Source organism: Quercus robur, chromosome 5, assembly GCF_932294415.1.
Source record: "Quercus robur chromosome 5, dhQueRobu3.1, whole genome shotgun sequence".
Taxonomy (NCBI): domain Eukaryota; kingdom Viridiplantae; phylum Streptophyta; class Magnoliopsida; order Fagales; family Fagaceae; genus Quercus; species Quercus robur.
The window spans coordinates 25,202,868-25,216,861 of NC_065538.1; the positions used below are offsets into that span (position 1 = coordinate 25,202,868).

General features: G+C 33.5%; 1 protein-coding gene across 1 annotated transcript; it reads right to left on the reverse strand.

Moving 5' to 3' along the window:
• Positions 1–269: 269 nt before the first annotated feature.
• Positions 270–8,365, reverse strand: LOC126725599 (pleiotropic drug resistance protein 1-like). The gene is made up of 24 exons (XM_050430403.1): positions 7,733–8,365; positions 7,279–7,399; positions 7,089–7,177; positions 6,874–6,958; positions 6,628–6,787; positions 6,405–6,481; positions 6,054–6,107; positions 5,876–5,966; positions 5,491–5,792; positions 5,089–5,370; positions 4,667–4,983; positions 4,379–4,542; positions 4,193–4,296; positions 3,946–4,102; positions 3,808–3,867; positions 3,540–3,706; positions 3,130–3,462; positions 2,327–2,617; positions 2,153–2,236; positions 1,916–2,049; positions 1,533–1,760; positions 1,265–1,436; positions 852–1,106; positions 270–696 (listed from the first exon to the last, which is right to left on the reverse strand). Exons 1-24 carry the CDS (start codon positions 7,999–8,001, stop codon positions 439–441), a joined length of 4,254 nt encoding a protein of 1,417 aa, XP_050286360.1. The 5' UTR covers positions 8,002–8,365; the 3' UTR covers positions 270–438.
• Between the last annotated feature and the right edge of the window lie 5,629 nt (positions 8,366–13,994).

The window sequence follows — 13,994 nt, forward strand, 5'->3', positions numbered from 1 at the left end:
CTGATTTTGGGTGATGTTCCTTGATGTTTTAGTTCTGTTTCAATAAAGCCCAGCCCGCACTTGGGGTCTGGTTTCTCAAAAAAAAAAAAAGTTACGTAAATCTCAATATAAATTTGGGCTACTTGTAATTTGTAACACGTTATCAGCAAAATTAAATAAATGAAATAAGTAACCCTTCGGCTTTTGACCTTGTGGACGTAGGTCCTAACTTGTGTTTTTTTTTTCTGTGGGTCCCGTGTACTGTTTGCGGGACCTGTAAGTACGGATTTCAACAAATTTTTCTTTAAAACAAGGTTTCAGGCATTATTATCCACATATTTAGAAATTATTTTATTACAGTGTTTTCAGTTTTCAGCAATAAATAGTATTTAGAGACCTAGTTAATCTCCTCCGTTCTTTCTTTCTCGTCTCCTCCCATGATATCTCAAATTTCGACATCTATCTCCTTTGGAAATTAAACACTTTAATAGACACAGCAAAGATAAATGCAAATAGTATTGCAAACCCAACAACGACAGTTGCAACCACTCCTAGGAAATCATGATTGAAACCGAAATAGTCTCTCACAAAATCTTCCACTCTTTCACCAGTATCAAGCATGTCTTTCTTATCTCCAAACTGTGGTGCGACCAACCCATACAAGGTCCAGGCTAATGGACATGCCCAAGAGTACCATCTCCACCAAATAGGGATCCTCTATTGTTGACAAGGTAGGCAAATAAAAAAAAATAAAAAAACAGGGAAAAATGATTAGTAATATGTAATATCTGACATCTGTAAAGGAGAGAGTAGGAAAAAAAAAAAAAAAAAAAAAAACAGGAATACAATTGAAATAAGGTGGAAAAACTCACAGGTTGTGGGATTATAAATCCAGAAAAGAGATTCCATATTGAATAAAATGCAGCGGAAATTATGGAAGAAATGTGGTGGTTTGGTGTCACGGCAACAGTCATCATGCCATAGAAGGTGAAGTACAGCAGTGAGAAATACGTGAAGAATAGGTACCAGAAGAATTTAGCAGCAGTCCATTCAAATCCAATCAATACATATACAATAAAACCATAGACCATGGATTGTACAAAAACGTATGGGACTTCAATCAGAACCTGCAATAAAAGATGAAATTGCATAACTAAACATAGGTAAAATATTATGTTAAAATCACAGTTTTTAATATGCAAATTTATTGATCATATGAAAAAGGTAATCTTTCTTAACAAATTTAAGAGTATAACTAAGTGAACAAAAGACAAATAGTTCTTACCTGTGCAAATGCATAGGGCAAAGCTGAATACATCCCAGCTGCTCTTTCTCTATAGAAGACAGTTCGTTCGACAGCCACCACTGGCTGCACTGAATTACCGTTTTTAACACCAATAAAGAGAACAGCAGCATACATGGAACCCATTGCATTAAACAAATCTTGTCGCTTTGTCCTGTATTTATTAATGTCGAAAGTTAATACAAATTCTCAAAGCAATTGGAGGAATTTGCACAATTATATCATTCTTTGTTCCCCAGTTGTAACTTACGTTTTTGAGCCAAGGTTCCAGAACATTGTCCCGAACATCAGGGCTATGACAGTCGTGAAGATAAATCTTACAGCAGTGTACAGTGGGTTGCGCCAATATGACCAATGTTGTTTCCATAAGCAAGCCATGAATTGGGTGAAATATGATTGTGAGTATTGAGTAGGGAAATAGAGGTCCTTCGATCCAATAGTAGGGATGCTCAATTGTTCAATAAGTTCTTTGTTTCTCCTGAAATATATGACATTCAGTTGTACAGATTTTGTCAAAAAAAGAGCCCAACATAGCTATGAAAAAGATATAAGGGTAGTTTTAAACTAAGTATAGGGAGTAGGAACAAAGATTTGACCTTATAATTTAGTCAGGTAGTATAAAAATAGACCTACCTGTACAGCTCTGAATTTCTGTACACATTAGCAAAATCAATCCCCAAAGTTGTTTCATGCGCTGATGAAGTAACTTCCAACATCCAAGTTGCTGGATTGTAACCATCTTTAATTTTACTTACTCCTTCTATTCCCTAAAAGATAAGAGAGGTACTTGTATTGGCAAATATTTAGAAAGATTAAGATCTAGAGTTAAAAGTTTGACTCTATATTTCCTGACATTCTGTAACATCATACCTCAAAATACTGGATTAAATGGCAAGAATGGCGACCCAATGGCCCTACATATATCTCTTGTCCCCCGAGCTTCATTAGGAATAGCTGTGATGTCATGTTAAACATGTCATTCCCATATGCAGAAGAGAATATGAACAAAAGTTCCAATCATTTTGATTTATTAGTATTTCTCACCTCATCAAAAGCTTCAAATATGTCAATGCTTGGCTGATGGATGGTGCACACAACCGTTCTTCCAGTGTCAACGGTGTTCCTCACAGTTCTCATAACTATAGCAGCAGCTCTAGCATCCAACCCTGAGGTTGGCTCATCCATGAAAATTATGGAGGGGTTGGCAACTAACTCGACTGCAATTGTTAGCCTCTTACGTTGCTCAGTTGAGAGACCATTTACACCTGGCAACCCGACTAATGCCTGTCTCAATGGTTTCAGCTCCACAAGTTCCATAACTTCCTCAACAAACATCTGCAAACATTTCTCGTTTGCAAAAAAACTCAGCATAACAAGCTGGTGAAATATTCAATCTGCTTGTATTTGACTAAAATTCTTTACAATTCAGAGATTCTTAACTGTAATAAAGCCCCTATAGTGTAATATATGAATCCTAAATCAGCATTCACAAGACTTTGCTCGGCTACCATGAACAATTTTATGAATACTTGGCTTTGATGACATCAATCATGCTTATAAGCTGTCTTTGACTTGTCTGTCCGAGCACAAAAGGCAAGATTTTTTTTTTCTTTTTTGGATAGGCAATTAACCACATAAGGTAAGAATTACAAGCTTATAATATGCAAAATTTATTACTCCAATCATGAACCAAGGCCTCAAGCAAAACCTGAGTCTGACTATAGCTCAACAAAATTTAATTTGACAACCAACTTTTCAAAAATGACTTGCCTTGTAACCTGTGAATTGCGATCAAACAAATAGGAGAAACCCAATGCCAGAAATACATTCAAGTTTTGGAAACCAACCTTCTTTTTTTGAGAGTCGACAACAGGGGATAAACGAAGCCATGCTGAGTAGAGCAAGGACTCGTAGACAGTTACATGAGGAGAGTGGATGTCGTTCTGCTCACAGTATCCAGAAACTCTAGCAAATGTTTCTTGCTTCTTTGGATACCCAGAAATCGTGATCTTCCCATCGATATATCCACCAGTTTTTCTACCAGCGAGTACATCCATCAAAGTTGTTTTACCAGCACCACTTACACCCATCAGTGCTGTGAGAACTCCTGGCCTGAATGCACCACTCACACCCTTCAGAAGCTCCAATTTATCCTCTGTAACACCTTGATTCTTCATTTCCTGCACAGTTATTTAAAAAAAAAAAAAAAAAAGAAGGTATCATTTCCAAAATGTTTATATTAAATTTTACAAGTTACCTGTGGCATGTCAACAGAGTACTTTATTTCATCGAAGGTAATGGTATGTTGGTCAAATGGAAGAATCATTCCTCTTTTCCTGTTCTGATTGATCTCTACAGAAGCTTCTACGCTAATAGATGAGGGGCTAGAGGTGATACTGCCCCTCTTAATTTCATATCCATTCTCTGCAGATTAAAAAAATTCAATTGGGTTTAAGAGAAATTAAAATTTTACAAAATACAAGAGCACACACAAACAAGCATGCATTGTATAAGAGACATATCACCTATGCTCTTTTTTTGACTTTGAGGTTCTTCTGATTTAACAGACTGTGGCTTTCCCAATGCTACACAATATTTTAGGAAACATTAGTACATAATCTCTCACATGTATGCCTTGAAGTTGAAAAGGTGGAGGTACTCACGATTGAGATACGTGAGAGCCAGAGTGAAGGCAGCATTGAAAAGTAATATAAATCCAATTAATGCCCCCACTCCTATCCAATACCAATATGCATGTGTAAAGAATCCACGGGACTTCAAAACTTCAATTCCTAGTGGTTCCGTTGAGTTTGGGAGAACCTTTAGTAGATAAACAGGTTCAAATGTCATACAATTATTAAGAGATTTTGAAAAAAGAAGAAGTTTATAGTGGCCAATTTAAGAAATTACACGTCTCCAACTCATCCCAAGAAACTCGTTAACTACTATAGCATTCTGTGCATACATTATCGGTGACATCCAGTAACCCCATATCCACCATTTCTTTATGTTCTCTGTGGGAGTACGCAATGAAATAAGAAGCAATAGAAATGATTTTGTCCAATTATAAAAGAAAAGCCACTTATTAAATTATACCTCTGGACAGGACAAAGCCACCCAAAGCAAACATCATGACCAGTACAAATGATCCAAATGTGTTGGCAAGAATCGGGTCCCCCCTACCAATTGCCCCAATAAAGCGAAATAAGGCAGAAGCCATCTGGTTAAGAAGTAAAAGCAAAAGGTACTGCCTAAAAAACCTGCAATATGAACATGAGAAAATATATAATTTGAAATAATAATAAAAAAATAAAAAGTGAAACATATTGTTGTAAGTTGACAAAAAAGTAGCATGATTTTATTTATTTATTCTTTATCTTTTACCTTCCAGCACTTGGATCAAAGCCAATGACATAGTAAGTAATGAATACCCATACAGCAACTTCTACAAACGTGATTGGAATCTTGATGATCCATGCAGGGAGAGAATATGCCCATGGGGGATAGAATAGGAGCTTCCTTTGCTTGAAGAAAACAGGAAGCTTTGCAACAGTCATGGAAATCTCAGCACTACCATTAAACATGATGACAACAACACTATAGAACAAAGCACCACTATAGATTCCTCCATCAGTCACTGAATTTCGGTGCATCTCAGTCCGTAGGAAAGTTGTCATAACAATCATTGCCATTATCGTAAGCTAAAAGAAGAAAAGAAAAGAAAATGTTTATATTAATCAAATTTTGGTATAACGAAATTTGATATAGAAAAGAAAGTTTTAAAAATAATATAGAGCTCGTCTTACTTGGGTGAACTTGAAGATGTAGACAAACGAATTCCTCTTCATGAGCGAGAATTCTCTTGACAAGCAAGCTTTCAGCAGCTCCACCTTTTTGACACCATACTTTCTTGTTGTCAAAGCAGCTGGATGGCTCTTAGCCTTGTCAAACTGAGCTGCAAGTTCATCTCTGAGTTTCTGTCCCACATGGAAAGATTGGAATGCCTCAGCGAATTCCTTGACTGTTACAAAATTGTAGGGCTCTTCTTTCTGTGCCCAGTACTGCTCCTGATCTTTCCTTGAAGTCACCTATAAATTGGTTATACATGAATCCAAATATGAGATTCTACTTGTAATGCTTATCTCTTTAGAAGATAATATTACTATTAGCATATACGAGACCAAAAGGAAACCTTTATTCAAACTCACTTCTTGCAGGAAGTCGGCCACCCCTTTCCTCTCAGGACATTTAAAGCCCATTGATTCAAAAAATTCAAGCACTTGTTCACGGGGACCCTGGTATGCAATCTGGCCATCAGAGATGAGAATAATGTCATCGAAAAGATTATAAGTCTCTGGTGCTGGCTGGAGGAGGGAGATGACAGCAGTTCCATTGAGAATGTGAACATATTGCTTGATCGAATTCACAATTTGAAAAGTTGTTGAGCTATCCAAACCAGTAGATATTTCATCCATGAATAACACTTTAGATGGTCCAACCAACATCTCACCTATAATTTAATTATTAGATATTATTTAGAAAGTTACAGAGAGAATATGATTTTGTATATATGAACTACAAATTTGACTTTACCAGTTGTAACTCGCTTCCTTTGTCCTCCAGATATTCCCCTTAACATTGGATTCCCTACTAAGGTATCTGCACAGACTTCCAATCCCAAAACCTGAAAAAAAAAAGGTGGAAAAATGAACAAAAGTGAACTATAATGATAATTTCTAAACTAATCGATTCAACAATTTGCTGTTATTACCTTTAGAATGTAATCTGTCACCACATTCACCTCCTGCCCTTCTGCTGCCAGTGCCTAGATTAGCAGAAACAAATTGATAGAATGACATAAAATGACAATCCATACTTTAAGTAAGCTGTGAAAATCCGGACAGAAAAGTTTGGTTTTGCTTTATTTTAATTTGAACATAATTTGTCATATATTACAAATTTCCTCAAAAGGTAAAATTTGCAAGGGTGCCCATAAAAGTAATTGTCCATAAATGTATTCTCAATTTCTCATCAATCTAGAGAGGTACAAACCATTCTCAATATAAAAAATTTTAGTGCTACAATTTTCAAATGTTGTAATTGACAATAGATTTCTTCCTACCTTCATGTAGATGTCAACATCGGGATCAGGCTTAATAATTGCCTCTTTCTCTCTTCTTACTAGCTCTGCTAGCATCTCTGCAGTGGCGAAATAAAAAGGAAAGGGAATTATGAAAAAAAAAAAAAAGCTTAAATAACAATTATTGGATTACTTCCTCAGAAGTACAATTAAGGAAATGTAAAAAGAAGAAAAAGGAACAAAATAATCCTTCAAAGTAACTAACCATAACGCGATCCAACCCCTTGGCATCTTGCAGAGAAGGCCAAAGTTTCCCTTACAGTCATTTCTCCAATATGGAGGTCTTGTTGACTGACATAAGCAGCAGTTCTTTGTGGAATAAACTCATGCATTTCATGGCCATTATAAGTCACCTTCCCAGAAAACTGAACAAGAATTTTTACTCAATGCATTAGATGTACAGAAGAAAGAGTAGAATATGCAGTTGTTAGAATTCAAAATTGCCTAATACCTTTAGGTCGGGATCAAGCTCTCCAGCTAGAGCCAATAAGAGTGTGGTCTTCCCAGAACTTGGAGGACCCAAAAGTAATGTCATTCTATGTGAAACACAAAAACCATGTTAGAAATGGATAATAGAAGTTCTAACCGGAAAAGGAACATTAAAGAGAAAAATTATCAAACAATGAGAGTTCATTTTGATAACTGTAAAAAGGGCTGCCTTCTCACCTGCTAGGCTTGATGACTCCTCTAACATCTTGAAGGATAGACAAATGTTTCTTTCTACTTGGAAGAATATGGAGATAATTCAAGCAACCCTTTAAAATCAAAAACAATGTTAAAAAGAAAAGGAAAAAAAAAAAAGCATCAATATTTGTAGAATAATAAAAAAATGGTGTATTTATTTAAGCGTAATTACCTCCATTATGTTAACAGAGAAGTTCAAGAATGTAGGCAAAGCTCTGCTCCCAACATGCGCTTCTGCCTCAACATTCAAATTCTCAAAATGGACTTCAATTGTGGGAATAGCAATTCCAACTCTAAGAAATCCAGAGAAAAATACCCATTACTGTAAATTCATATGAAACGTAATCAAAACAAAATAAAAAGAAATTGGATAAACAGAATTAACACACAAAAAAAAAAAAAAAACCACTAAGACTACTATCAATTTTTACTATAAAATACTTACAAACGGCAATGAATATTTTCGATGCCACCCCAACAATATGATAGATAATTTTCTTAATATATTATTATTTTTTTTACTTCAAATTTAAGACATGAATTTATAAGAATTATATAGTAAAATTTATAATATCGAACAGCATGACTCATCGACAAAACACTGCATAAGTCGGCATTAAAGTTACCTCTCCAAGCGGTCCTTGAGTTTATACAAGAACTTCTCATGATCTTCTTCGGAGACCTTCACCAACCTCTCAATCAAACTCCTCCTTTCCTTCAGTCCAAGATGATGTACATCGATTTCACTGGTCTCACCTTGCTGTGTAGTCAGTAAACCTTTCGTCAAACGGTTGTAAGTAGGAAGCTTCTGTAGCGCAGCCCATTTGAGAGCTTCTTCATCATCATCTTCTCGCGAAGATTTCGAGAAAACTTCCATGCTAGTGTCCCTCCACATTGAGGGACTGCTTAGTCGAAAAATACTACCGGCTTTATAAATATCACCACTCTTAACAAAAGATCAGTGCCTCAACAACAGCTAAATCCACTAAAACCCAGAATTGTTTCTTGGAATTTACGTGAAGTAAGGCCCAGGTTTCAGGTTCTATGGATCAGAACCTGAAAATATAGAAATGGGTTATGGTTTCTGTCTCTGTGTTGAAGTTAAACAACTTAGTTAATTTCCTTTATACTCTGAAACCAGTATGCGTACAGGTTGGCTGTGTTGTGCGAGTATTAATAATTTATAGAGTCGAAATGGGTGGCCTTAAAGCTTCAAACTTTGTGTCCCTGTTCATGTTTTTTTATAATTCGCGTGGAAACTGATCATTACTTTATCGTACAACAAAGGAAAAACTAGATAACAAAGTTCATATTTGGTTCTCAATAATTTTATGGTCCTTCTATGAGTCATCCAATTCTGGCAGAAACAAATAGTAAGAAATTATGACTTTACTATTTTTCTAAAAACATGCATGTTTCTTTCTATTATTAATGGGACCTCTTCTTTAAACAACTCCTTGCATTGCATGCATGAATCTTAAAAAAGGCAGACAGAGCTTCAGTTATTTGAGCCCACCACAACGCCAAGAAAAGGAATGGCCATAGACTGATTGCTTCAGTAATGGATTACATCCTATAAAAAAAAAATTAATGGATTACGTAGAATCATCAAATAATTAAAGTCCTTTTGTCATTGTATACTTAGTTGTGGTTTGGATTTAGCGTTTCCACGTTTTTCACGTTTTTCTTTTTTTTTTTTTTTTTTTTTTTTTAAGACCAACACTAGGTGCACTGTTCATGGGACATGAACAACGCACCAAGGCATATGAGCAATAAAAAAGAGTGAACAAGAGCCGTAATATTTAACTTTTAGCCACTTTTTAGCACCCAGATGGTCCCGTGCATTATTCACAAGACTCACAAATTTTACTTTTCAGCAATTTTTTCATTTAAAGTAGGTCTCACGATACTATTCACATATTTAAAAATTATTCACATATTTAAAAATTATTTTGTTACAGTATTTTCAGTTTTCAGTTTTCAGCTGTATCCAAACAGAACCTTAATGTCTTTCCTTAACTTTTTTTTATCACCAAAAAAAAAAAAAAAGGGAAATAACAATAAAGAATGATCCCTATCAAAAAAATATATATATATATGAAGAAAACAAAAGGAACCAAAAAAAAAAAAAATGTATATATATTAGGTTTATTCATTTTCGATTAAAAAAGTGGGGGAAAATGTTTTTAAAATAAGTAACTAAGTATTCTTTATTAGGGTTTTTTTTTTTTTTTTTTTTTTTTTTTTTTTTTTTTTTTTTTATAAGATAAAAATTTTACTTTAGTCTAATCTAAATGTATATGTAGATGAAACTCTCTCTTGGAGACTTGAACCCCAGCTCTTGCCCCTCCCCTCCTCCATACCTCGCAAGTGTTTATATTTGTAAAGTGACTATCGCATCAAGGGTGTGCAAAACTATTAAGTATTCTTAAAACATAATGAGGTAGTACTCTCTCACAAGAATGGTGCAACCCATTGTGAATTTAACGTATCTCTGGTTGCCTACTATTATGTGAAAGAATAATGTAACACACCCTAGAGATTGATTAATTACTTCTCATATCATGAATGAAAAAATTTTAATTGATTAAATAATATATTATACTTTTCCATGCTTTAAATTTAATTTTATTCTTGTCATATTACAATTCTATATTGTATATAATATTCTTTTATTTATAATTTTTTTAATTACAAATATTAAGTGGAAAATATTACTTTGGATATGAAATACTAGAGAGAGAGAGAAAGAGAAATTTATCGAATCCTCAAATACAATCCTTTAATAAATTCGTTATTAACAATATAAAAAATATAACATAAAATTTAGATGATAATCTCATTTATGAATACGAAATTCATTGAAGAGAGTTAGAAGATAATTAATGAAATAATATAATAGAAAGATTATACCAATGGATGTAAGAACAATGATGTTCAAACATGAAATGTAATTTTATTATTATATAAAAAGACTAGATTCCTTTCTGGCTTACAAAATGTTAGTAATAATACTTGTTACAATTGGTCGTGCAAAAAAAATATATATATTGTTAAGTTCTAAAAGTTTAGAACAATTGGCAAACTGCGAGCACAAACTTGTCCAGATATAGATTTTTAGATCTATAGGTTTGATTAGACAATACTCAAGGTATTACATGTCAAAATACAAGAACATTCAAGCCGTAGAAAGGAGAATTCAAATTCAGTGAAATCCGACCAATCGAAAATCGTAGACATGAAATTTCTGTAGAATTTTATTTCCACCCAAACTTTGCTTAAAAGTTTTGGGTTTCCAGTGAAACACTTCTAGTATATTAAGGAAAACCCTAGCTACATTTTTCAAGCTTTTGAAAAAGAGACTTGTGTGTTACTTTTTGTGAGATTTGAGAGGTTTTGTACCTTCTAACTACACTAGAATCTACCAGAGCAAGAACTACAATCAAACGTTTGGTAGAACATAGTTGCTGCATCAAGATTATTACTAATGGTGATCTGAAACCTTTGTGTGGGATCTCAAAGTCACAAGCAAGGAGGCTTGTGTTGCTGTAAATCCAAGAAGAGAAGAGTCCATGGATTCAGAGCTTGCACATGGTTATGTCAGTAAGTTACTACTGGAGGTAGCAATAGATTTAGAGTTAAATCTGATTGTAAAAACTTTAATTCTCTTTTATTGGATTTAATTTACCTTGAGAATAGTTAGGTCAAATCCTCTCCAAGTCCAAGTCCTTCTCTATCCCTTCATGGACTCTTGATTCGGGATGCACAGGTTTTAGCTCTCTCTTTTACAAGTATTACCTTCACTCATGTTAGTCGTCAAGGAAATACTGTAGCTCATAGTTTGGCTAGGATGGCAATTTTGAGCCAAAGTTTAAATATCTGGATGGAAGATGTACCACCAGATATCCTCCAATATGTACAGGCTGATTTCCCAGCCTTGTCTGCTTAATAAAAATTTGAAGTCTTGTTTCTCAAAAAAGAAATCCTCTCCAAGTTTTTACCTTGAAACGGTTCGTTTTATTGGTTTTCCTAGGTCATCATATCATGGCATTATTTACTTTTTCTGCGCTTTTATGCATGATTTGATATGTGCTTGTTTAACCTAGATCTGAATAATAAACCTAATAATAAACTTGGTTAATTAATTAGGTTAAACAATCTATTTAACGGGTCTAAACGAACAAACATATATATATATATATATATATTGAGGAAGTATTCCTCTTAATATCAATTCTATCACAAGAAGGTTAGGCGGATTATCACATTATCAATGAAAATAATGTGTTAGCAAAATATAAATACAAAAACTTAGCAATATTTTGTTTCTTAAAAAGTAAAAGTTAAAAAATAAAATAAAAAGAATTTTAAGTACATGAATTTATATTCTATAAAGTTAAATAAAAATTATTTATTTTTTGAAAAAAAAAATTGATTGATATTTAAATATTAAAAAAAATGTCATTAATTAAATTATGGTCTTAGGGATCTCAAATGGTATCTAACTAACCTGTTTAATATCCTTCTTAAATTACACCTCATAAACATTTATAATATAGCCACATTTTATTTTTCATTTTTGTTAGAAAAGGTTATATCATCTAAATAATAATAATCATTCAATATATTTTCTCAAATTTTTTACACCCATCATCAATGATATAATCGTTTTCACTTTATTCCATGAACATCCGTTTCTTACTTTGTGTTTTTGCCACACAACTTCATGGCTGATATCAGCAAACAGGCATCGCAAGTGAGTGCACTTGCATGCCTTCATTTAGGCTAAGGGGTTATATATGAAATCGTTGATTATGTCACAAACCAAAGAGAGAATTATTAAGCCATCTCTCTCACTATAGGTTTGAGTTCCTTTTTAAGCTTTTCAAGAAGTTCCCATTTTCTTATTGTTTGCTTTTGCCAATAAAGTAAAGAAACAAAAAGCAAACAAATCTTTTTAGCTTTTCAAAAATTAAATTAAAAACATGACTCACATGCATACAAGGAGTTTTATATTTTTGGTTTCTCTTTTTTTTTTTTTTTTTTTGGTTATTCAATTTATAGGTGTTATATACAAAGTTTTCAGACCTGGATCGTTCATTAAACCGTAAAAGGGAGAGTTTCAAGGTTTTTGAGGTTGAACCGGGATCGAACTGTGATGACGTCATAATTAATTTAATAATTATTTTAAATATATATAAATATTAAATTAGTAAAAAATAGAAAAATTAACTAAAATAGTCCAATTAAAACTATAAATCCATATTTTAACTATGTCTAATATATCCATCTATAGCCCAAATATGAAATATCTATCCAATAATAATAATAACCATTTTTTTATAAAAAGAAAATTAAAAGCATCAGATTGTCTTTCCAATTTCCACTTTCCAATGCCCACGTGACTAGCTGTCTAGCTTACATTCACAAACCTAAAAAAGCACTAGAAACAAAAGTAAATGAAATTAAAGGAAGAGATAAAAAAGCAATACAAACAAAAGCAGATGAAGAAAGAATTGTTATGTTATATCCATAATATTTTTCGCAATATTTTCACAAGAATCACATCAAAATATTATGTAGAAAGTTGTTACTAGTTCTAATTTGAACCCACTACTGAAATTATTTTTTTACTCTCCAATATTAGCTAATAACAATCTATTACTTAAAATTTATTGTGAAAATATTGTGATAGCATTTCTTAATATTAAATACCACACGTTTGAATTAAAAAAAAATACCACACAATTACATAAAAATAAATAAATAAATAAATAAATAAAACTAAGGGATAAAGACAACCACACATTTTCATATGGACCCAATTTATTACTCAACTCTCAACCTCACATTTACTTCACAGTTATCACATTCACATATTCACATCAAAAAAGAGAGAAGAGAGAGAGAGAGAGAGAGAGAGAGAGGAGAATTTGAAGCGCCAGTGGAGATCAAGGTGCACATATTGAAGGCCAGCGGAGATCGAGGTCACCGAAAGGACAAAGCCGGTGGAGATCGGCATTCACCATGCAGCACTATCTCGTCCGCCACCCCACCGCCTTTCATTCTCCTCCCTCCCCCCCCCCCCCCACCAGACTGGGTCAGATCGGCTTGTTCTTCTTTCTCTTTTTTTTTTTTCTTTTTTTTTTTTCATATTTACTTGTTCTGATTCAACTTTGTTGTAAGAATTAGACTTTGTTTTGTGTTTTTTGTTTGGATTATGTGAGACGTTTTTTGAGAGTGAAACAAAGAGATTGAAATAAATATCAGACATTTTCTGGGTCAGATCAGACATTTTCTAATTTCTTTTTACTTTTATTCAAATTCTTTACCAGTGGAATTTTTTTTTTTTTTTTTTACCAAAAATAGTAAATATTCTGGTATGGTGGCTTTAATTTTTTTTTTTTTTTTAAAAAGGGACCTATGAGAACTGCGAGAACCGTGAGGTTCGACAGCGGTTCGCACGGGTCCCTGCTTTTTTCCCATAGAGTAGTTCTTGAGGCTAAAAGAACCGCAAAAATGAGCGGTTCGAGGTTTTTCTGGTCAGACCATACGGTCCAGTTCGAGTTTCAAAACCTTGGTTATATATACATCTATTATCCCCTTTTTTCTGCCAAGGAGAAATTGATGATTGAGGATGAAATCTCAGTGTGACTTATATATAGCAAGAAATGGGGTTTGTTAAGAACCAAAATCTTCAAAAAATAAAATCTCTCTGATGCAAAGAGCAAGATCATCTTTAAATACTATGTTATCAACAATATAAATTACAATATTTAGGTCAACTTTAATTATGGTTCTCATGCATTCAGGTCCCCCACCCATGTTCCTCCACTTCCTCCACTTTGGTGTGATAGTCAGATTCTTTCTTATGAAGACTAGAGGGAG

Coding starts and splice junctions, on each gene's coding strand:
- LOC126725599 (XM_050430403.1), bottom strand. CDS start 8,001: ATGTGGAGGGACACTAGCATGGAAGTTTTCTCGAAATCTTCGCGAGAA. Junction 3,707..3,807: donor AAGTCAAAAAAAGAGCATAG/GTGATATGTCTC, acceptor TTTAATCTGCAG/AGAATGGATATGAAATTAAG. Junction 2,237..2,326: donor TATTTGAAGCTTTTGATGAG/GTGAGAAATACT, acceptor ATGACATCACAG/CTATTCCTAATGAAGCTCGG.